Source organism: Pongo abelii, chromosome 1 (genome assembly GCF_028885655.2).
Source record: "Pongo abelii isolate AG06213 chromosome 1, NHGRI_mPonAbe1-v2.0_pri, whole genome shotgun sequence".
NCBI lineage: Eukaryota > Metazoa > Chordata > Mammalia > Primates > Hominidae > Pongo > Pongo abelii.
In genome coordinates, this window is record NC_071985.2 from 223,684,995 (window position 1) to 223,709,973 (window position 24,979).

At 43.0% G+C, this 24,979-nt stretch overlaps 1 protein-coding gene and 1 pseudogene across 5 annotated transcripts in view; both read right to left on the minus strand.

Moving 5' to 3' along the window:
- The window catches only part of PEX14 (peroxisomal biogenesis factor 14), a 157,652-nt gene that overhangs the window by 90,926 nt on the left and 41,747 nt on the right, over positions 1–24,979 (minus strand). For 4 of the 5 annotated variants that reach the window (XM_024253254.3, XM_024253251.3, XM_024253256.2 and 1 more), the window contains exon 3: positions 3,805–3,889. In XM_024253254.3, the coding sequence (XP_024109022.1) occupies positions 3,805–3,889 (85 nt within the window). Of the gene's footprint in view, positions 1–3,804; positions 3,890–11,787; positions 11,837–24,979 lie in introns of those variants that run through there. The other variant, XM_054556548.1, reaches the window with a different exon arrangement.
- LOC129052713 (small nucleolar RNA U3) lies at positions 14,168–14,245 on the minus strand (annotated as a pseudogene).

The following is a 24,979-nucleotide window of genomic DNA, read 5'->3' on the forward strand; positions in this document are numbered from 1 at the left end:
AATGAGAAAGTATGGTGGTGTGTTTTATTTGTTTCATTTGCCTACCCCAACCAGGACCATTTCTTGGATGAGGCAGGAAAAAGCCCTTTACTTAGACACTTGAAAAGCACACAGTAAGTGTGAGCCAACACCACCCAGGCCCCACTATGCAGGGTTATACAGAAAAACAGATAATGTTCGTCTTTCCTAGAAGCTTGCTTTGCAACAGATATGTTAGAGTAAGTTAACAGACAACTCTATCCCCCTCCCCCACCTCACCCCCCTCACAAACAAGCATCACTATTACCCACCTCATCCTCAGCCTGCCAAACATGTTTGGAAGCAGATTGCCTCCTACATTTTGTGGTTGGATAGGGTATCAAATCAACACAAGCCTATTGACGACAATTTCCAAGCCTCTAACTTTCTGGACTGATTCTATTGCTGTTTTTACGTTACTCTAACCTCCCGGATTGCAGCCTGCTTAAAGCCCCAGATATGATGCCTGCCTGGCAAGAACTGCTTCTATATATAGACTGGTTCTATGAGGGCTTAAACCCCACACACAGTCCAATTATCTTGATGTGTGGCTGACTCTGCAGTTGATGTGTCATCTGCAGAATCAAGTGGTTGGAAGGAAAACAAAAACATTTATTCTAATACTCTGAAGGTGAGCAGCTGCTTTTTTCTTTCATCCAAAATATTCCCAATAAAAGGAAGAAATGTTGTAAATTACACAAAATGGCAGTACAAACTTCAAAGAAAATGATAAATGATTCGAATAACTTCATGTTTCTCATTAATGACTCCATGTTCAGACTTTAAAGCATCCGAAAGAGATCTCAAAACAAACAACAACAACAAAAAAAACAAACAGGAAAGACCTTTGCAAACCAATGCTCTTCCATCCCTATACCACTCATTCCCCACTCGCCCTCACCGAGCACCCCCACCAGAAGTCAGAGAGCACAACACTTAACCCGTCGGTAACATGGGCAGGATGCAGCCCCTGCTCCCAGCTGCGGTTTCACAATAAAACAAACTCAGCTGATGCGCCTCATTTTCCACTGAACTGACATGCACTACAGGGACCTCAATTTCTATATTAAATATTAAATAATATTAAAAGAAAAACAAAATTGGATTTGCCTTTTCAGGAAAGAGATGTTTATTAAAAAAAAGAAAGTCAAGATTATAATTCAAGTCAGTGCTCCACTGCAATTCCCTGAAGTGACATTGCTAGGAAAAGCCAAGACTCCAGGAGCTGAGAGCCCTCCCAGAGCCAGTGCTCCAAGCCCAGCACTGCAAGGCTTCTGCAGCGAGTCCAAGAGCACGGGTGCCAGAACCCAGGCCCCTCCTGGTCCAGACGGCCAGTGAGCCAACTTGCTTTCCTTCCACAACTACTGTTAGGGACCCGGTAGATGTTCACCCTCATCCCCATTGGAGACGGTGCCAGGCCATGCTGAGAGCGGAAACCTGACCCTGGAACAGCCCGAAATTTGAAAAGTGAAGTTTAAATCTGCGAAGGGGCTTTTCTTCCCCAGACACCGATCAAACCTTGGAATTCTCTGCCCAGAAAAGGTCCTGCCAGAACCTACTCCGTTGGGATTCAACTCGGAAATGGATAATTACTGACTGAAGCAGCATTTTAGAGGATAATGGAGATGGGTGATTAACCTCAGAGATTCCGGGTTTAAGTACGGGATAAACTCACATGGTTCTCCTTAGAGGACAAAGGGCAGGATAGCATCTCAAGGTGCCAGATGCCTAAAATTCTAAAAACTCTAACCCAAATTAGGGGTCAAGAAGGAATTATGTCCACTGTACTGATAAACAGTCACCTTCCGGTCTTTGCTCATGTGCCACCCTCTTAGAGACACTCTGACATTCATGTTGTTTAAGATCACAGTCCAGCCCACACCAACCCTGGCGTTCCTCACCCCAGCTCCCTGCTTCATTCATCAGTATCCATGGTGCTCGGCATCTGACATCTGACCTATTTCATTTTCCCATTTGTTAATCGTCTGCCTTCCCTCCACTAGAATTTAAGCTCTGCGAGGGCAGGGATTTTGTCTGTTCGGTTCTCTGCTAAATTCCTGATGGGAGTCCAGGGACAGGGCATAGGGTGCACAATGACTCTTAGATGAATTGATCAGTTGGATTTTTTTTCCTAAAGGAGCAACAAATCATAATTGCACAAAACAGTTTTCTCTCTACAGTAATTATTAGCCAAGTAACTCAAAAGAAGTATTATTTGGTCCAGAGTTTCTCTCTCTCTTTTTTTTTTGCTCCCTCTCCCAGTCAGGGATTTATTAAAATTAAACAGATTAGATGGAGCTCCTGATACTAAAACTGCTCAGCAAAGCCTGCGGTGGGGAAGTGCCGAGCAAACACCAGAGACATTTGTCTCTAAATTGCTCTAAATACCTTCTGCAAATGAAATTCTAACCCAGCTGCGTTTGAGAGAAAATGAGGACTAACTGGTCATTGTCGGTGGAAGAGAAGATCAGGCAGTTATAATATTGCACAATATACTGGAGCTAAGGATCTCTCGGCAACCATAGATTTTGTCTCAGGTTACCCCGGGTAATCAGCTCAGCTTTTAGGCTCAGCTTTCCCCAGCTTCAATGCTTTGATGAGAGAGCTGAAATCCCTAAGCTTTTATGATTAATTACTCCCCATAGGTACACATATTTCAAGGAAAAACTCTTTTATGGCATGATGCTTGCAGAGTGGCGAGGTCAGCCAACACACTCCAAATTTTAATAATCTCCTAATGATGGGGGGGGCTGGCACAATGCAGCCAGCGAGCAGCCGTGCAGTGCTCCTTACCAACTCTGTCGCAGGGACCCAGCCGTGGGGCTGCCGCGAAGCAGCCGCCTGTGGTGAAATGTTTGGGCTTCTTCTGCCCAAACCCTGTTAGTGCAGCCCTGGGACATGATCGCGTGAAGGGACCAATGGTTCCTGCTGCATCCCTTCAGTGGGACATCACAGAGCAGACCTAGGAAATATCACCCACCTATTCCAAAAATGACTGAAAGCTCAAAACTCAGAATTTCAAGGCTGGCATTCTAGCTCCTTAAGGAAAAAGAGTTTTGCTTTGGGAGGAAGAAAGCTCACTTTTGCCCCTCATGGTATATAAGGATGTGTAAATGACTTCCTAGATTCCTAGAAAATTATATGTATAAAAAATTGAAAAGTCAGGTTTCTTTGTAGTTTTCATTTTACAAAAAAGAAAAATACCCTAAATTCCAACAGAACCAGAATAGATTGTCTCTTCAGACAATATTGAATTTGTCAGGGTCCACTTTATCTCTGCTTACAGAAATACCATAAAACCACTAATTTACCGCTTCAATCTGTAAATCGGACTGACCCCAAGCTTGACTTTAACCTGACCTTGTGAGTCATCTCGTTTCCCTCGCCCTTCATTTCTTTCTTCCTCATTCTCTATTGAAGCAGCTGAACTCCTAATCTAAGCTAGTCATCCTGCAGCCGGGGTCACTGACACAGAGCAGACCAAAAACCAGAAGTCCTCCACAGTCTCATCCAATGGGCCGACTCTGCTACTGAATGCTGCCTTTGCCATGATGGACTGGACTAAGTCCTCCGTGCTTAATTACCCGAATCGTGTCAACTTGCCGCTCCACTGTCAGGAAAGAAATCTGCAGCCCCACTGGGGGGTTCGCCTCAGCCCCACTGCCCCGTGAGTGGGCAGCTCTAGGAAGTCCTGGCGGCTCAGCACCTGCCTTGCACCACGGCTTCCATCTGTCCCAGCCCCAGTCCCCCTGCAGGCCGTGCTGCACGGCCCTGTGGAACCTGTACCTTTCTTCTTTAGGAATGCTCTCCTGGTTGCAAGTGGGCTCTGGCGGACCCGGGAATTCTGTAGAAACTTCACTGCCGTGGCAATCTGGTGAGAGAGAGAAAATAGAGGAGTAAACTTCACTTCAATAGTCTGAATTTCAAGATTAAAAATCCTAGGAGTTTTTCCCAGCTCCACAGAGACAAGCATACTATTGTGGTCAAATTTATAACCAGTTATTTCTTAAACTTAAAATCTACCTAAATGAAAGGCGATGTTGTTTCCCTGTCTTCACTGGCTTCCTGTATCTGAGTCTGTCAAATCTAATCCCTCTGCCGAGCTTCAGGCCTGCGATGATCCTTCCTGTTCCTCCTGATCTCCATTCGAGCTGATTCTTCATACTCCCCAGCAGGTGTGGCCATGCGCACCCATGTCGCCGCCCTTGTGCCCTGTATGCTGTCTTTCTGGAAGGCCTCCCTTTCCTGCCTCCACCTGTCTAAACGTTACCCCACACGCACACACACACACACACACACACACACACGTTCTCTATCAGCACAGCCCTTTTATAGTCTGTTCTGATTCCTCGAAGCCTTGCCTAAATAAGCAAGCCATCTCTGATCTCCCTATTCTCTTCAATTCTTCAGTGCCTATACTGTGTACCATATAATTGAAGACATAATTACACCGTCTTCTAATGTTCAGCCTGCCTCCCCAACTACGCTGCAAGCAAGTGAAGGGCAGAGACCACGCTGTCTCCAGAGCCTGGCAAAGTGCTGAGGGCGTCCCGGCTGGAAGGGATTATGTCGTAGACAACACCCACTGCCATTCACACTGGCCCCGCTTCTGCACTGGAGCTGAGTTCTGAAGAGCCTTCAAAGGGCAAAGTTTGGAGTTTCATGGCTAAAAGCTGACAGATTGACAGATTGTCTACCTGCCTCTGGTAATGAATATTATTTAATGAAATCTTCCTATCTCCACATAAGCTGGGCAGGGGATGGAAGGGGCACGCACCGCTGCAGGTATTAACCTTCACATCACTCAGCACACGCGAAGTGTGTGTTTACGCCTGGCTTGTCTACTTTCCACCCCAGACACCAGCCCTATGGATGGGAAACGCCCACCTGCCCCAGGTAGGAAAGGGGCTGTTTTAAATGACTGCTATTATTCGCCTCATCAAAATCAAAGGAATAATATGGTCTCATGTTACAGATAAAGTCAACAGGCCCTGCAGTTCACTCATAAGTTGTTGAAAGAAAAAATTTCTAAGGCTAGATGTAAGGAAGTTTTCTAAGATCCTTCAAACTAAGGGAAGCAGTCAAACAGAAAGTACTGTGACTGTAAGTGAAATACAAGTTACAAATCATCTCCTTCCCCATATTTTATATGAACGTAATCCTGAGACCAGACAGACTTTTGGGGAACAAAAGATATGAGGATAAACCAAAGAAAAAAAGCCAGGGAAAAGTCTGTATTCATTTTCCCTGTAACCCTTCTGTGGGAGGCTTACCCTAGACATTCCCCCTAAAGGATGAACTCAGTATCCTGACTTTTCGGATCTGGGCCTGTCACCGACAGGACATACTAGTGTCCCTTGAGAGCCAAGCCCAGCTCCGCACAGATTATCATCTGTCCTCCAATGCTGCCGACAGTACCAACCACCATCATGAACCACAGTAATAGAGCAGTTCTGGACTCAAGAAAAATGAATGCTCGAGATTCTAGAGCCCCCAAACGGCATACTCACCCCTTAAGCCCCTCAACCAGATCGCCTCAGGTCATACCAAAATCAAGAGAAATCTAGCAAACATCTACAACACTGATGCATTTTAATGAAGAGATGGGAGAAGGGAAGAAGGAAAAAAGAGAAAAAAAGAAAAGGGGATGGGTAGAGGTGGGAAAGGTGGGGAGAAGAAGGCAACAGTATGCAAAGAGCTATAACAGGAGAGAGGGGGAAAAGGAGAGAGGAGAAATGGGAGACAAGGAGAAAAACCAACGGAAGCGAGGCCCCTGCTCTGGAAAGAGAATGAACAGGTACCCAGTCACTGGCCCCCAGGGTCAGCGCCAGTCTGCACAGCTCAGATGGCGTGGGGATAGTTGTTCTTCACCTGGAGAAAAAAATACACCTTCAACACACAACAAAATTACACTATTCGTATCATGCGGTAGTCTACATGCTGTGTGTGATACGTGTACCAGGTGTCAGCGGAAATGTGGATGAACAGGTCTTAAGCAGAAGATACTAATAGCACAGCTCCTATCATTTACCCATAGAAACAGAAACCTTTCCTTCATCCTTCCAAAATTTTCCATGACAGAGAAAGAAAACAGAATCCCACCACTGGAACACACAAGTTTCACCTTGCTTTTTTAATATAGTCCTTGGTATATGCATTTCTGGTCAGAGAGCAAAGTTCTGATGGGTTTAATGGTGCACTCAATGCAGTGCTTGGCGCATTCCATCAATTTTTTAAAAAAATTGCATCTCTTATTTCTTTAAATACATTAATCAGCCTAGTGTAGGCAAAACGGATCCATCGGACAATGCAATAAACATGAATTATCATCTATCCAACACGCATAATGGCTTAAAAATACATAATAGCAGGTGTAGTTTAAATGATTAGTTATCACACCTGTGGTGGGTCTGATTCAATTGGGAAAAATCATCTTTAATAGGTTAAAAGGTTTAGATCACCATGCTTTCCTTAAAGTGGCTGCAGAGAGGGAATGATGGAGTGCTCTGTCATTAGTAATTCATTTAAGAAGAACGTGGGGGATATAGCAAAGAACAGCATAAACGAGTGAATCCAATTTAAACATCAGGTAAAGTAGAAAACACCTTTTAAAAAAGCAAGATAAATGAATTTGGAAAGGAGATGAAATTGACGTATTTATTTTAACGGGAATTTGACAAAGTCCCGGCACACTTCAAACTTGCAAAAATATGAACAATTTCTTTTAAAGTTTCCATTCACTAATTTCAAGTCATATAAAATAATACTGCCAAACACCTACATGAAGTATATTTGGGGCTTGTTTATGTTCCTCTTGATCTTTGTCTGAAAATGCAGGCGACAGGCAAATCACATATTTAACAGCATCGACATTACTACACTAGATGCAAAAATATAAAGCACTAAAATAGCCCCAACCTAATGTGCTGAATAAGAAAGATACCCTGAGAAGTGGCTACATGTAAGTGTGAACATAGGAAAACCTCTCTCCTCCTTTCACTAATTATTTCTTCAGTTACTCTTGACTGTTCTCCCTCCCTCCCCGCAAGGAACTGGCACTACAAAATGGGGGGAAGGACCTGTCCAATCTAGAATTTTATAGCCCCATGATTCATACATCGACGGGAGAAGATTTTGCAAAACTCTTTACACATAATGCTAACATCTTCACACACTAAACTGACAGGGCGCTCGGTTTGTGCCTTTCACCCACCTATTGTTGGGCACTTTTCATTAATTTCATGAAGCAATTCAACTGACTTTCCTCTGCAGAGGCCCAACACACACAACACGCTTTTGTTGGATTCGATGATGGGGTGCCTGCAGCCTGTCCTGTATTAGGGGTGCCTGCAGCCTGTCCTGTATTATCGTTTGATTTTCTAATTAGAAGATGAATGTGACTATTCATGGGTTATATTTGTGCCCAACTAAATTACATAAATTCAGGCCAAATCTTCCGCCTCAATGTCAAAGATGTAAAACGGAGACAGGAACTTTACTGCACATGTTGTGGGAGTGCAGCAAGCCAGGGAGAATTCTGGCGCTAAGCTGCTGATGCCGCCGTCGAAGCTGCTTGCTGGTGAGCCTGTGATAAATATGGAATCAGCGTTCCTTTCCCTTCCTCTTGCACTGAGTTCTTAATGAGTGCACCTCGAATTACCAATAGCTAGTTTAATCAAAATAAAGAAGACAAACTCTGAAGAAAACAGACCACAGTTTCTCCCCCCGCAACCCATCCCTCTGACCCTACCTTCTGTCCCCTTCTCCACCCAAAGCAAAATAAAACAACCCTGCCACCACCAACTCCACAATTTTGGGGAAATTTCATAATTTTCACTACGTGTCACTTAGAGATAAAACTGAGGTGCAGGGAAGAGGAGTAAATTCTTGTCTTTGCAGTCTCATAACAATGGTTACACCGGAGTCACTGCCAGCAACTTGGAAAAAAGCGGGGGGGACTTCAGGTTGAAAAACACCTTTAGATCCAAGATGACTGGCCAATTGAGAGAGATTTGTATTTGAGAGAGCAGGATTTGTAACTGTATAAATCAATGGAATACAATATACTCAGGGGTTATTTACTATGAACTATGTGCTATTAAATGCATTGTGTAGGGTAAGTAATCCCCAGTGAGAAAAACTGAGGTTCCTGACAGTCCTCACCAAAGAGATGCTTCCTATGTGTTTTCCACTCTCCTGCAAAAGACCTGCACATTGTAATCTTCAGAATACACACTTTATTTTCTGCACGAGGGGGACAGGAGGACAGAGCCTGCCTAGTAATGAACCTGGGGTTTGAGGGAGCCTTAGCACTTTGCACCTGACATGTAAACCTGATGCATTGTCTCCAGTGACACTTATTTGGAATGCCACCAATTCCAGCACTCCTGTGTACTACATACACATCTATCTCCTAAGATGTGAGCATTCATTAGCCATCTTAAAATATTAAAAATATTCAAAAATTAATGACACTAACAACCAAAGCCAAGTCCTTTTAACCCAGAGAGATCACAACTAGAGGGCAAAAGAAAATGACCAATATAATCTATGGGCCCGAAACCCCATTCCAGTGCCGCACTGCTCCATGTGCGCTGCTCAGAAGATTAAATTGCCTGTGAAAGGTTCCTACGTTCATACTCTAAAGTAGATATCCAGAATCCTGTTAACAAGCGTTAGACCAAAGCCAACCCGAGTTTTAACAAGGACTGACTTAAAAAGCCAGGCACTGCCAAGAATGAGAGAACCCTCTTCAAACAGAAATGCTGCATTTTAGTAAGAAATCAGTACTCTGTCAGGAGTTCCTTGACAAATATGGTCATCGGCGGCACAGGGAAATAGTTGCAAAGCAGCTGTTAATCAGAGAAACACATCGTAGAACGCTGATGCTAGCACTCGTGAAAAAATGCAACGGGCTAATTATGAAGCTATATATCTCACTAAAGAGGCCGTGTTCCTTGAGATTCCAGGCAGAGCACTCTTGGATCCAGGGTCCTAGGACAACATAATTCTGGTTTTCTACATGCAGGCTGCTCTCTGATCTACCATTCACAATGCCGGGCTCCCTGTTCTTTCTTAAGTCTACACGCTCTCTTTCTAGCTAGGGAACAGGCTGGGAAGGGAAGGAAGCAGCGGCAACCACAAGCCACATTCCACGAACATATCCAAAAGGTGACATATCCTAAACCAGAGTAGAAGAAAAATCTACAAGTATGCAAAAGAAAGGAACGTCGGAATTGTCATTCTCAGTGTGGCGGGAGGGCAAATGTGTGTAAGCTTCAATCCAGGAGATTTGCCCCAGCTGCCAAAATGAAAAGAAAGACTAAAAAAGCAGCAGGAATAAACAAAAACTAGAGGCAGTTCTGTGTGCAACCTCAAAGGGAGAAAGAAAGCTTCCAGAAAGCTGCTCTCAGAGTGTGACTGCAACTCAGGGAAGCCAAGGGACCAACAGCCAGGTAAGAGGGGAAAGTTAATATGCAGAGGAAGGCTCGGTCAGCCAAAATTCAATACGCGCCTCTGCAAGGACAAGGAGGAACAGGCTCCCCGAAACCAGACTAGTGGGAGTCGGGGGGAGGGGCCTGCACATTCGGAGTAAAACCACTGGAATGGCAAGAGGGGAATAACCTTGAGGTGGACGAGCCCGCAGGCGGCAGAAGCGCAGAGCCAAAGTGCCCCCTAGCCGGAGCCGGCGGAGGCGCAGGCCGGGGCGGCCGCTCCGCTAACTCGCACAGCCCAAATTAAGTGTTTTCACTCAGGGAAAATGAAATGTTTTGCAAGATGAAACAGAATGAAAATTGAGGTTTTAGGTAATTACTAGTTGGCATTTACATATCACGGGCTGGTTCAACACCTATTCATTTTCCTCTTTTATTTTCAATTTTTAAAAATTGCTCATTAAAAATGAACAGATGACAGTGACAGGAATTTTTTTTGTACTCTTTCCCCTTCTCTGAGGGTTACAAAACCAAGAGGCAATTTTAGCCCATTTATCTATAATTAACACACACACAAAGGTATGTTTCATGTACATTAAGGGAGGAAAGGAGAAGGGAAAGTCAACAAAAGCCAGGAAGTTCAACAATAAAGACAGCGAGTTGTACTCAGGTAGCCTCCTGCACCTGGGTAAGGAGCTGGCTAGCAAGTGCCCTGGCACTCAAGGAGTTAAAGGAAAGAGCCTCTCTTTCGACTTGGAATTTCCTGGGTTTTGTCACTGTGTCCTTCCCATTGTTGATCTGGGTTACAACACTATACTAATTAAGCTTGTGGGCCCTAATTTCCTTTGTTTTACTTTACTTTCCTCTGTCCTTTTGTTTTTCACATTAAAGAAATAAAATTCCGCTGGTAGAAGTGCACAGGAGTTGACATGATAGAACATAATATATTTTAAGGCTATTGTGTAAATCTGTATTTAGGGAATTCTAAAGCATGCATTATTGACCCTAGTCTCTCTTAAAACTCATTGATATACGTAGTAAAAGCCTTTATGAAAAGTGGCAACTTCACATGCGCAAAAACTACCTTTCAAAGTGAAATATCTCTGCCATTTATTTTTTTTTTCCCTTGGCCTTAGTTAAAAATATTGCATGAACTGCTTGCCAGAATGTCATTGTTTTGTTATGTGATTAAAGTAGTTTTTCCAGAAATGTATATTGAAATAAAAAGCATCTTAAACCACCACGCACTATTTAATGTCAGGGGACAGTGATCTTAGGGATGTAAGGGTGACTTTGGAGAGGTGTCCGTGCCCAGCCGAGGATTCTGGGTGCCAACTTCCAGCCCAAAGGGCCCTGGTGCAGTGGAGGAGCACAGCTTGAAAAGCAGAGCTGCTGATGCAGCGGGTGACAGTCACCATGCCACAGAAGGAGCTGTGGAGCACACGCTGGCCTGGAAGAAATGAAACCCTTGCTTGTGGGTTGGGAAGATCAAAGTTCCTTTTTAGGAAAGGTTGAGAAGGAAAAGGGTTTTTCTCCTTCAGGGAGAAAGAAAAGCAAATTTAAATGCCTTGTCCCCACACATCCCCACCTGAATTTAGATAGCAGCCCCTCTAATTTTTGATGCAACCAACAAAGCAGTTACCCAAAGAGGGGAGAAAAAAGGATGACATTTGCCTTTTCCCTGGCTTTGAAATGCAACTGGCAGCAAATTGTTTGAAGTCCTGTTTAGAGAAGAAACTGTAATAGCCTTCATACTAAAAAGAGGAGGAAAATGCCATTATACACGGATCACGGTAGCAGTGACCTCAGCAGAGAAGGCAAACGAGCTGGCTGCAAGTTGGAGGTTCAGCCAGCGTGCCAGGAACGGAAATAAAAGGTTTATGTGCCAGAGAAGAGTAGCAAGAGCTGGGTGCTCGATCCCAAGAGATACCAAGGAAAGACAAGTAGTTCAATGCCTTAACATGATGTCTTTCAACAGCTCCTTGACTGCTCCTTCTTCCAGTATCCCCTGGTTTTATATTTTCAATATTCCTCTAATTTCCCTGCACTGTTAAAGAGGAAGCAGAGAGCACCCAGGCTTCGTGTTGTAAAATTAATGAAGGTGTCAAGCTGTTGAGTTAAATCACTCTAAAGGAATGTAATGACTCAGTGTCCAAGATGCTCCCTGAGAGAACTGTGAGCTCACACAGTGACGGTGGCGGGTGACTCCAACACTAAAAATATGTGGCACACAGTCCCCAGCACCTCCCTAACGATACCACTGCCTCTATTTCCTAGTCTGTTTCTCTCCACCACTGATTGAATTTCATGCTTTCTGAAAGGTATTTCTCCTAACCTTCAGTAGCTTCAGATGCTCAGCAGATGAAACCATGCTTCAGTTTCCACTTCTTTTTTTTTTTTTTTTTTTTTTTTTATTATTATTATTATTATTATACTTTAGGTTTTATGGTACATGTGCACAATGTGCAGGTAAGTTACATATGTATACATGTGCCATGCTGGTGCGCTGCACCCACCAACTCGTCATCTAGCATTAGGTATATCTCCCAATGCTATCCCTCCCCCCTCCCCCCACCCCACAACAGTCCCCGAAGTGTGATGTTCCCCTTCCTGTGTCCATGTGTTCTCATTGTTCAATTCCCACCTATGAGTGAGAATATGCGGTGTTTGGTTTTTTGTTCTTGCGATAGTTTACTGAGAATGATGATTTCCAATTTCATCCATGTCCCTACAAAGGACGTGAACTCATCATTTTTTATGGCTGCATAGTATTCCATGGTGTATATGTGCCACATTTTCTTAATCCAGTCTATCATTGTTGGACATTTGGGTTGGTTCCAAGTCTTTGCTATTGTGAATAATGCGGCAATAAACATACGTGTGCATGTGTCTTTATAGCAGCATGATTTATTGTCCTTTGGGTATATACCCAGTAATGGGATGGCTGGGTCGAATGGAATTTCTAGTTCTAGATCCCTGAGGCATCGCCACACTGACTTCCACAAGGGTTGAACTAGTTTACAGTCCCACCAACAGTGTAAAAGTGTTCCTATTTCTCCACATCCTCTCCAGCACCTGTTGTTTCCTGACTTTTTAATGATTGCCATTCTAACTGGTGTGAGATGGTATCTCATTGTGGTTTTGATTTGCATTTCTCTGATAGCCAGTGATGGTGAGCATTTTTTCATGTGTTTTTTGGCTGCATCAATGTCTTCTTTTGAGAAGTGTCTGTTCATGTCCTTTGCCCACTTTTTGATGGGGTTGTTTGTTTTTTTCTTGTAAATTTGTTGGAGTTCATTGTAGATTCTGGATATTAGCCCTTTGTCAGATGAGTAGGTTGCGAAAATTTTCTCCCATTTTGTAGGTTGCCTGTTCACTCTGATGGTAGTTTCTTTTGCTGTGCAGAAGCTCTTGAGTTTAATTAGATCCCATTTGTCAATTTTGGCTTTTGTTGCCATTGCTTTTGGTGTTTTAGACATGAAGTCCTTGCCCATGCCTATGTCCTGAATGGTAATGCCTAGGTTTTCTTCTAGGGTTTTTATGGTTTTAGGTCTAACATTTAAGTCTTTAATCCATCTTGAATTGATTTTTGTATAAGGTGTAAGGAAGGGATCCAGTTTCAGCTTTCTACATATGGCTAGCCAGTTTTCCCAGCACCATTTATTAAATAGGGAATCCTTTCCCCATTTCTTGTTTTTGTCAGGTTTGTCAAAGATCAGATACTTGTAGATATGTGGCATTATTTCTGACGGCTCTGTTCTGTTCCATTGATCTATATCTCTGTTTTGGTACCAGTACCATGCTGTTTTGGTTACTGTAGCCTTGTAGTATAGTTTGAAGTCAGGTAGTGTGATGCCTCCAGCTTTGTTCTTTTGGCTTAGGATTGACTTGGCGATGCGGGCTCTTTTTTGGTTCCATATGAACTTTAAAGTAGTTTTTTCCAATTCTGTGAAGAAAGTCATTGGTAGTTTGATGGGGATGGCATTGAATCTGTAAATTACCTTGGGAAGGATGGCCATTTTCATGATATTGATTCTTCCTACCCATGAGCATGGAATGTTCTTCCATTTGTTTGTATCCTCTTTTATTTCCTTGAGCAGTGGTTTGTAGTTCTCCTTGAAGAGGTCTTTCACATCCCTTGTAAGTTGGATTCCTAGGTATTTTATTCTCTTTGAAGCAATTGTGAATGGGAGTTCACTCATGATTTGGCTCTCTGTTTGTCTGTTATTGATGTATAAGAACGCTTGTGATTTTTGCACATTGATTTTGTATCCTGAGACTTTGCTGAAGTTGCTTATCAGCTTAAGGAGATTTTGGGCTGAGACAATGGGGTTTTCTAGATATACTATCATGTCATCTGCAAACAGGGACAATTTGACTTCCTCTTTTCCTAATTGAATACCCTTGATTTCCTTCTCCTGCCTAATTGCCCTGGCCAGAACTTCCAACACTATGTTGAATAGAAGTGGTGAGAGAGGGCATCCCTGTCTTGTGCCAGTTTTCAAAGGGAATGCTTCCAGTTTTTGCCCATTCAGTATGATATTGGCTGTGGGTTTGTCATAAATAGCTCTTATTATTTTGAGATACGTCCCATCAATTCCTAATTTATTGAGAGTTTTTAGCATGAAGGGTTGTTGAATTTTGTCAAAGGCCTTTTCTGCATCTATTGAGATAATCATGTGGTTTTTGTCTTTCGTTCTGTTTATATGCTGGATTACATTTCGGTGCTCTACACGTTCAGAGAAACTTCTCTAGTAACGAACTATAGAAATGATCCCTGAAAGTATAGTCTTTCCACTTCTTTTGAAGTTCGGCCAGATGGAGATTGGTGAAGCTCTCTAGCCATGCACTATTGAACTGCAGGATGATTAGGAAGGAGACGAAGAAAGGTTGTGTCATGGATAATGGCAACCTCAAACATTAAGGCATCACTGGGGGTCAGCTACTGAATAGGTGACCACCAGCCGGTGCAAGGCAGGATCCCCTCTCAAGGGCTTAGGGCCACCTGCCCTAAGGGCAAGAAGATGGGCTCCTGAATTCCAAGGAAGATAAGCTCTGGACCAAAAAATTCTGTTTACCATCAGCCCACACTCTGCACAAAACTAAAACCTTCAAGGAGTCTTTAAAAGGCACTTCTGGGTCAAGCACAGTGGCTCACGCTTGTAATCCCAACACTTTGGGAGGCCAAGGTGAGTGGATCAGTTGAGGCCAGGAATTTGAGAAGAGCCTGCCCAACATGGCGAAACCCCACCTCTACTAAAAAAATACAAAAATTAGCCAGGTATGGTGGTGCATAGTCCCAGCTACTAGGGTGGCTGGGGCACGAGAATTACTTGAACCTGGGAGGCAGAGGTTGCAGTGAACCAAGATCACACCACTGCACTCCAGCCTGGGTGACAGAGTGAGACTCTGTCTTGGAAACAAATAAACAAACAAATAAATAAATAAAAGGCAATTCTACCAAACACCCCATAAGAAAATTAGAGAATGACCTAATGCTAAAAAATAAATTTGAATACCAAAAAAAGAACTACTCATAGCCTAGAATGAGTTCAAATTTAGAAGATAGCAAGAAACAAATTTTCTCTTTTTTTTTTTCTTTCTTTTTTTTTTGAGACAGAGTCTCGCTCTGTCACCAGGCTGGAGTGCAGTGGCGCGATCTCGGCTCACTGCAACCTCCACCTCCCGGGTTCAAGCAATTCTTGTGCCTCAGCCTCCCAAGTAGCTGGGACTATAGGCACATGCCACCACACCCAGCTAATTTTTGTATTTTTAGTAGAGACAGGGTTTCACCATGTTGGCAAGGATGGTCTCAATCTCCTGACCTCGTGATCTGCCCGCTTCGGCCTCCCAAAGTGCGGGATTACAGCCGTGAGCCACCACGCCTAGCCCACAAATTTTCTTTTTTTTTTTTTTTTTTTTTTTTTTTTTTTTTTGAGACGGAGTCTCGCTCTATCGCCCAGGCTAGAGTAAAATGGTGCAATCTTGGCACTACAACCTCTGCCTCCTGGGTTCAAGCGATTCTCCTGTCTCAGCCTCCTGAGTAGCTGGGACTACAGGCACATGCCACCACGCTTGGCTAATTTTTCTATTTTTAGTAGAGACAAGGTTTCACCATGTTGGCCAGGCGGGTCTTGAACTCCTGACCTCAAGTGATCTGCCCGCCTCAGCCTCTGAAAGTGCTGGGATTTACAGGTGTGGGCCACCGCGCCCAGCCTAAGAATTTTCTTTAGACCCACCAGAAAACAGAAGAGAGTAAACAATCAAGATCTGCTACTAACGGGATGCCACCAAGTCCTAGATCCTGCTACAGGCTGAGCATCCCTAATCTGAAAATCCAAAATCCAAAATGCTCCAAAATCCAGAACTTTTTGAGTGCCAACATGACAGTCAAAGGTCATGCTCAAAGGAAATGCTCACTGGAGCATTTCAGATTTGGGATTTTCAGATTTGAGATGCTCAACCAGTAAGTATTATGTACATATTCCAAAATCTGAAAAAATCCAAAATCCAACACTTTTGGTCCCAAGCATTTGGGATCAAGAATACTCAACCTGTATTACCTTTGATTCTTTTATGGCCTAAACAAAAAAACTAAAGTATGGGTTCCAAAAGTGTAATTCATAATGCAGTCAACTGGCAGACTTAAAAATCTTCAATTTGCACTTTGGGAGGCCAAGGTGGGCAGATGACCTGAGATCAGGAGTTCGAGACCAGCCTGACCAACATGGTGAAACCCCATCTCTAATAAAAATACAAAACTTAGCTGGACGTGGTGGTTCACACTTGTAATCCCAGTTACTTGGGAGGCTAAGGCAGGAGAATCACTTGAACCCAGGAGGTGGAGGTTGCAGCAAGCTATCACGCCACTGCACTCCAGCCTGAGTGACAGAGCACGACTCTGTCTCCAAAAAAAAATCAGCTGGGCGCAGTGGCTCACGCCTGTAATCCCAGCACTTTGGGAGGCTGAGGCGGGCGGATCACGAGGTCAGAAGATTAAGACCATCCTGGCTAACATGGTGAAACCCCGTCTCTACTAAAAATACAAAAAATTAGCCGGGTGTGGCAGCACGCGCCTATAGTCCCAGCTACTAGGGAGGCCGAGATAGGAGAATCGCTTGAACCTGAGAGGCAAAGGTTGCAGTGAGGCGAGATCATGCCACTGCACTCCAGCCTGGAAGACACAGTGAGACTGTCTCAAAAAAAAAAAAAAAAAATCAGCCAGGCGCAGTGGCTCACGCCTGCAATCTCAACACTTTAGGGGGCCAAGGTGGGCGGATCACGAGGTCAGGAGTTCGAGATCAGCCTGGCCAATTTAGTGAAACCCCATCTCTACTAAAAATACAAAAATTAGCCGGGTGTGGTGGCATGTGCCTGCAGTCCCAGCTACTCAGGAAGCTGAAACAAGAGAATCGCTTGAACCCAGGAGGCAGAGGTTGCAATGAGCTGAGACCACGCCATTGCACTCCAGGCTGGGTGACAGAGTGACACTCCATTTTGAAGAAAAAAAATCTTCAAATTGACAGTAGAATGACGAGGATTGGAAACTTACTATTCAAACAGTCATATACAATCAGCTACTGTCAGAGGAAAGTCACCACACCAGCCCCAGACAGTGGCCAGAAATGGGTTCTCCACAGGGACAAGTTGGTGGTCAGGTTCCATTTTCTAAAAAAGTGGTATCTAACACAGGTCACACCCTTGTAGACAACTTCAGAAGTAACATATCAACACAAAGTGTGAAACACAGGAAAGCAATACAAGCTATACCGCTGACACAGATGAGGAAAATGTCATTTTTTTTTTTACACATCTTTCAAGAGACATCAGTCCAGTTGCCTTCTCTGATAAACCCCAATTTAGAAATTTTCAGCTCAGTGAGGAAATCCATCGCACACAAGAAGAACCCAAAGGTAGTCCTCATGGCTTTGAACCATTCAGCAACTTTTCACTAAATACCATAAACATCCCTATTATTAGCCAGCACAGCTACCAATAAACAAACACACACTTTAAAAAATAAATGATCCGGCCAGGCATGGTGGCCCATGCCTATAATTCAGCACTTTGGGAGGCTGAGGCAGGAGGATGGCTGGAGGCCAAGAGTTTGCAACCAGCCTGGGAAACATAGCAAGACTCCATTGTTTCAAAAAAAATTTGTTTTTTTTAAATAGCGTGGCGTAGTGGCGCTCCAGCTACTCAGGGGGCTAGGTGGGAGGATGGCTTGAGCTCAGGAGTTTGAGGTTACACTGAGCTATGATTGTGCCGCTTCACTCTAGCCTGGGTGACAGAGTGAGACCCTGTCTCTAAAAATCAATCAATCAATCAATCAATCAATAAAACAAATGATTCCACAAAGGCCTACTGAGCACCAGAGCCATCTTGGCCAAGAGCCACTATGTCCCACTAATAATGGGAAGATGAAAAGGAGGGTCTTTATACCCTATATCTGATGCTCTTCCCCATCGTGGTCATCTAGGAGAAGCCAGATGAGCATGTAATTTACTTATGAATAACACAAAATTTACACAATTCTCACCATTAAGCAAATCAGTTTATTGAGCATCTTCCTCCTTTAAATCAATGGTAACTCCTTTCAAATTCTTCCCAGCTCTGTCTGAGAAACAGAGAAGTTCACTTTTTGTTATCTGAAGGATTATGAATTACCATCTTGCTTTGTAACCTTCTTGGTTCTTCACATACTGTTCATAAGGTAAGATACCTGGAAATTACAAAAATCCCTAAATTTTTGCACAAGCTTCCTGAAACATCCCTCATCCTTTTCTGCTCACTGTCCTTTCTCTCTCTCTTCTTGCCTGTTTAAACACATGGACATGGAGTTATTAACTTTTACAGGAAAACCAAATAAAATAAAATAATGTTGAAGCAAAAACGCAGTGATGTCAGGCTGCAGCTAGCACCATTTATCTGTGGGAATCTGATTAGCGCTCGAGTGGCAGAGCTACCTGGAAAAGTGCTCACAATCAAATAAAAAAATGATACCAAAACATTAACCTGATGGCTAAAAACTCCACATTTAAACAGTTAAAGTAATAAAGGAGCTTTTATTGAGTATTTTTTATATTTCATTATGCCCCAAATTGACGAGGACTCCCGGATACATTTTCTAGACTTTTGGTTCCTCAAATCAAATGCTCTCTTGGACTTTTTTTTTTTTTTTTTTTTTTTTAACTAAAAGGAAACAGCATTTCTTGTAAGTTTGAATGAAAGGATTAAAGCTTCTCCTAGAATATCGATAACAGTCTTGAGTGCAAACACAGCCAAACACTGCCACAAACAGAAGCCTTTTTTTGGTTTATGTACTTTAATTCTGAACTTACTGATAAGCCAGCAGAGAATTTTCCTACAAGATTTTTTTTTTTTTACCTTACACAAATACTGTCATGAACCTGGCCTCTTATGTCCCCACTCAGTGCCTCAGATTCCTTCATTGCTATAAAATAGATGACCTTCAGGACACCCTACCTGTGCCATTTTATAATTTCTAAGTTGATTCCATGAGGCAGCCGCTGACACCTGGGCCAGAGATATGGGCTTAGATCAAGGACAAGACCCAGTCTTTCCAGATTTCATCTCTTCAAGCTGACACCCAATTCAAAAAAAGGAGAAAACCAACAGAGGAGGAGGAGCAGGGAATAGCAGAAGAAATCAGGGCAGCCAAAAAAGATATTACAAATTCCATATATTTTATACGCTGCGAAGCTTTACTCACACTACTTACTATTTATTTTATATACAAGCTTAGTTATCTGGTATCCAAATCACAGAAGATAAAAGCTGCAAATGAGAACAGAGGAAGGAGCCAGCTAGTACAGAAACACAGAACAAAGATGTGACAGCAAAAAAAAAAAAAAGCCTAACAGCAAATGTCAAGAGAGAAACATCCATGAAAAGCAAACAAAAAAATTCAAAAAGCTTATTAGTCTGGGGTCATTTAGAATCGGTGGGGTCATTTCAAGTAGGGGCAAATGTACAACATATCTATATTTCAACAGGTTTTGAAAACAGAGCTATGCTTATAACACCATATAAACAGGTTCATCTAAAATGACAATACTGAGTCATCACGATTAAATTATATTCCAGATATTCAGCTTAATAAAGCAAGAAAGTATGTAATCCATTTTACATAATTCCCAGCCAAAAGTTTTAAAGTGTTTTGTTTTGTTCTGCTTTCAAATGGCTCCTGATGACCATCCAGAATACGTGGCTATCCAGAATGCCTCATTCTAGGAGGTGCCAGAGATGGTGGTTTTCCTGAATTGAACAAGAACAGCTTTGATTCATGTTAGATTAAGAAGCAGGAAGCCAGAGATTAAATAATGAATAGTTACTGAGCATTCACGGGTCCTCACAGTACATCGGCCACTTGTAAAGTCAAAATAGAAGCAGGAAAGATGCTGTTTTTGCTGTAGCAATCTAAGACAAGGAAACAAGCCAAAAGAGATCTTGAGCCATCTGGTCCCACCCATGACCTAGGGACTCCCCTCTTCAACAACCCTGACAAATGATCAGGAAGCCTCCTCTTGAATGCTCATAATGAGCAGGGAAACTACTCCCTTAAGAGACTGTCAGCTCATTTTCAGGAGTGCCTCTTTAAACTGAGTTGAAATCTACTTTCCTGAACCTTCTATCCACTGGTCCTCGTTCTCTGTCTGGGAACAATATTAACTGATCCACTTTTTGAAACAATGCTGGGTGAAGAATCAGGATAGACTGCTGTCACTGGCTATCTTTTCTATAAAAGCATTTATTTCCCTTACTCTGCTTAGTAACTAAAGGTGAACACTGGCCTAACCGTGTAACGGTTTCATAAATTCTGCTCTTTCGTTTGGTAAGAGCAGCCTTGCCCTTTCTGGGAGAGCCAAGGCTACACCTGTAATGTCAGAATGCATTAGCAATAATAAAGGCCACAGTAATGCAAGAGCCGACTTCATGAACACGTCATTCCAGAATGGCTAAATTCAATCAAATATGGCAGCGCTTCCTACAATGCTACGATCACTGGGGCCAGTGCATGTGACGTGGGCCCACTTACTGGAAGCTGTTGGAAAGAGAAAGTGAGCACTCTGCTTTAAGACTAATAGACAGGGTTTTTACCAGCCCACAAGTGGTTCAGCATCCTTCTTTCCCAGGAATTACCTAGAAATTCATTTCACATCTAAAGACTACAAATGAAACTTCAGAAGGTTAAAAGTATATAATGAGAAGGGGCCAAGGGGATGGTATTCACTCAATCTCACCTTAAATATGTATAATTCTTAGGGGGAAAAAAGTCAACACCCATAAGGTGGTAATCAAAAAGCAAAGTCAAAGATGAGCCACGTTTAATTCTAACTCAGTCACCAACTTCTTCAGTAACTTTCAGAGCTGCTTACCTTTCCTGTTTCTGCTTCCTGATCTGTAAAATGGAACTAACACTGCTTAGAGACTCACAAAGTGTTATAAGGAATAATTAGTTAGCATTTATGTAACACTTTTCATCTTCAAAGTAGGATTACAGACTATAAAGTAGAGTAGATGTGGCTTGAAAACTCTTTTTATAACCTAAAATAAAGCATGAAAGCAAATTCAGAGAAGTAAAATCAGCTGACATCATCTTAGAGCAGCCAGATAGCTCTGCCTCCACAGGCACCCCTGTCTGCCCTAGTCAGTATTTGCATGTGGAGACAAAGGTATAAGAATATTTTATAAGGGAAAATGGGAGGAGATAGAAAGAAGAGAAAAAGGAGAAAGAGAAGGTTAGAGAAAAGGAATGGGAGAAAGTATAAAAGGGAGAAAAGATAAGAGAGAAAAAGAAAAGAAAAGGAGAGAATAGAAAACAGCAAGAAATAAAGGGAGAAAAGACAAATCATATCCACTAGAAGAAAAACAAAAACAGGAAGAGAGGAAGAAAAAGAAGAGAAATGGAAAAGAAAACTTCTTTAAGGGGATATTTTTCCTGTTTCCAAAGAAAAAAGAAGATTAAAAAGTAAAAGGAAAGTTTAAAATGTTTTCTTTTTTTAAAAAAAAATATATATAACGACAAACAGCAGAGGATAGAAAAAGAGAAGATAAAGCTTTCAAGAGTATGTCTGGAAACCAGAAAGCTGGAAGAGAAATCATTAGCAAGTCCATAGTGCGTCTACAGTGATACTGTGTGGATCAATTCATTTAACGCTGCCCTGTACATTTACAGAAAAGTACCTCTGATATAATAAAGGCTCATAAACACGCAGAAATTGGGTTAGACCCGTTTCGAATTCCTGCCAAACAATGGTTCAGAAAAATGAAGCTCTATTTTAATTAGCTGGATTCACGAGTGATTTGATAACAGCAGATGCTGTCTGGATGCTTTCAGCTTGATGGGCTCCACATACATGAACTTAGAGTGCTTTGATGCAATTAGGTGTTTCTTTCTACTCCAACATGCCAGGCCTAAGGACCTGAGCCTACGTGTAGCCCCTACATGTTGCTAAATTTATCTGTATGTTAATATTCAAATCATGAAGATGAGAAGGGCTGCCACCATAAGTGAAGTAGAAAAGTAGTTTTCAGGGCTGGCCATGGTGGCTCATGACTGTAATCCAGCACTCTGGGAGGCCAAGGTGGGAGGATCACTTGAGGCCAAGAGTTTGAGACCAGCCTAGACAACACAGTGAAATCCTGTCTCTTCAAAAAATTTAAAAATTAGCTGGGCATGTTGGCATATGCCTGTGGTCCTAGCTACTTGGGAGGCTGGGGCAGGAGGATCACTTGAGCTCAGAAGGTTGAGGCTGCAGTGACCTATGACCACCACTGCACTCCAGCCTGGGGTGACAGAGTGAGACCTTGTCTCTAGTTAAAAAACAAAAAAAAAACAAAAAAAGAAGAAGAAGGCCAGGCACAACAGCTCATGCCTGTAATCGCAGCACTGTGAGAGACTGAAGCGAGAGGATCGCCTGAGCCCAGGAATTTGAGACCCAGCCTGGGCAACAAAGTGAGACCCCGTCACTACCAAAAAATATTATTTATTTAGTTTATTTTTATTTTACTCTCACCACTTCTGTTCAACAACAACAACAAAAATTTCAAATGAGCTGGGTGTGGTGGCACACATCTATGGTCCCAGCTACATGGAGCTCGAGGCGGGAGGATCACTTCGGCCTGAAGGTCAAGGCTGCAGTAAGCCGTGTTTGCACACTGCACTCCAGCCTGAGCAGCACAGCAAGTCCCTGTCTCCAAAAACAAAGAAAAGTAGTTTTTTAAAAGTCACTAGTAAGTAGAAATGAATATTCTCACAATGAATTCTTCTTTCCACCGGGGAAAGAAAAGTTAGGTAGCTGAGAGAAAGCCACATAGGGCAGTGTCTGTGTAGAAATATTTAATGCCAAAGCTGAAACACAACAGGCTGCGCACTTCCAATTTTGCAAGTCCAGCACAGTGTTACACCGAAGGAAGAGTGCACCTAATGCACAGCCTGACCTGGGAAGTGGCCTTCAAAATGTTTTTTGTAATCAGGCATCCTATTATAACCCAGCGCACCATTCCCTGAGACGGGCGGTGGTATTCCGGATCACAACCCTGAAAGTCCAAGTCTTTTCACCAGGTGCTTTCAAGCCAGGCACCTTACTGCCCCCGCTCTCCCTCTTAAGCACTCTCTCTTCCAAAGAGCATTCTGTTTGCTTTTCCCAAAGCACTCCCTGCCCTCTGCTATGGCCACTTAGTGCGGCACCACCCACACACACAGAACTGCTAAAGGACTGCATAAAGCCAGAGCAGCTTCCAGCACAGGGCACGCCTAATAGGAGGGCCTGATCTGTTAATTATCTGTCAGTTTGTCACGGCTGGGCTGAGGAGGGGAGAATGATGAAAAGGGGGGTGTTGGGGGGAGGCTCTCTACTCGGTGGTGTGCTACTCTTCCTGAAATTCTGAATTCTGCTTTTGAAATCATTCACCCCCTGTTGGAAAACGTGTAGTATAAAGGGTGAAGAAGAGAGGACGAGAGTTTGGCTCGACTCCTTTTGACAGAAGCGGGGGCCTCTCGAACTCCACCACTACCACGACAAGCACACGGCAAGAAACACACTCCCTCACTTTCTCTCCAAAAGGACAAAACGGACATAACGACCTTCACACCATCTCTCCCCTTCACCGGCACTAACAAGCTGAGCACTGTAAATCAAGGATGAAATCCTTGCGCCAGGAAGGGAAGGAGAAGCATCTCTTCTGTAAAGAGCCCAAAGATGCTTCGGAATCAGCATTTCGGGCAAGGGCTGGAAATGCAGGAAGCACCGTGCAGGCAACTGAAGGAAAAATATATATTTATTATATATAGTAGGCCTCCTTCTTCAAAAGTTATTTATTTCACAAAACCACTCTGCTAAATAGAGGTTTCAATCTAATTGGAACTGGAATTTGCATATTGTAAATGCACCAAGTGAGAGTCTTGGACACTTGTGTTCTATTCTACAGTGTACGGCTTCACCCGTGGATTTCCCAATATATACACTACAAGAATGTAAGAAAAGAGCACAGAGAACTGGCCTTTATATTTTACTTTTTCAGCCCTTCACAGAGGGTCCAGTCTGTGAAACGGGATGACGCTCTCAATATCCCCAAGGAGACAAAACCAGTGAGGCAGAGAGGAGGTTCCCCCTGGCATCGGGTTTGCCATCAGCCGTGTACAGCTGTTCAGTCTTGCAGGTCTGTGGAGCACCCCTGCCCACCACCCGGGGGAGGCAGGGAGTAGACCTCTATTCATCTAATCCTTAACCCTCCCCATCCCATCTACATATCAAATTAGCCATGCTTAATTAACAGAGATGCAAATAGTCAGGGACTGAAATAAAGGTTTTTGACAAGAAGCAAAGAGGGATACTTTTTTTTAAGGAGAAGAGAGCAAAAAAGCATCCAAAACAAAAGGTCAACCTACAAATAACTGAGGAAATGAGAAAGAAAAGGCACAGGTCAGGACTTCCCATAAAGGTCTGAAATTTCTGTTTGTAACTCAGGGTTCACATGGAAAAGTGACACATGACAGAAGAAGAGACACTTCTGGGGAAGTCAAGTCGGGACAAAGGTTCTAGAGTCCACCATTTGCCTGGGACTTACCTCCCTAGACTGCATTCAAATTGGGCTTCTGCTCCCTGCTCCCCTCACTCATTTCAAGAAAAAAATTATTTAATTTTTTTCAAATACTGAATCCCTAAAGCCCAAAGATGTCCCGTTTCCTCAAAAACTAAGCATCTTCTAGTTTACAGCAACTCCTTTCTGCCCCCCATATACTCTGACAATGCTAGCCTCTCGGTCACAGGGTGTAACCTTCATTAAAAAAAATAATAATAAAATAAAATAAAAATCACAGGTTCTGCTTCCCATTTAGAAAAAAAAAAAAGAACAAAATGGAAAGAAAGAATAAATACGAATTTGGAGGGGAATTCTGCCAAAACCTGAACCTCCAAAATCTGGTTCAGCCACATTCTTGCCCACAACCAGTACTTCTCAGTGCCTCCCTACATTTTTCAAAATGCAGCTGCACAACCTCT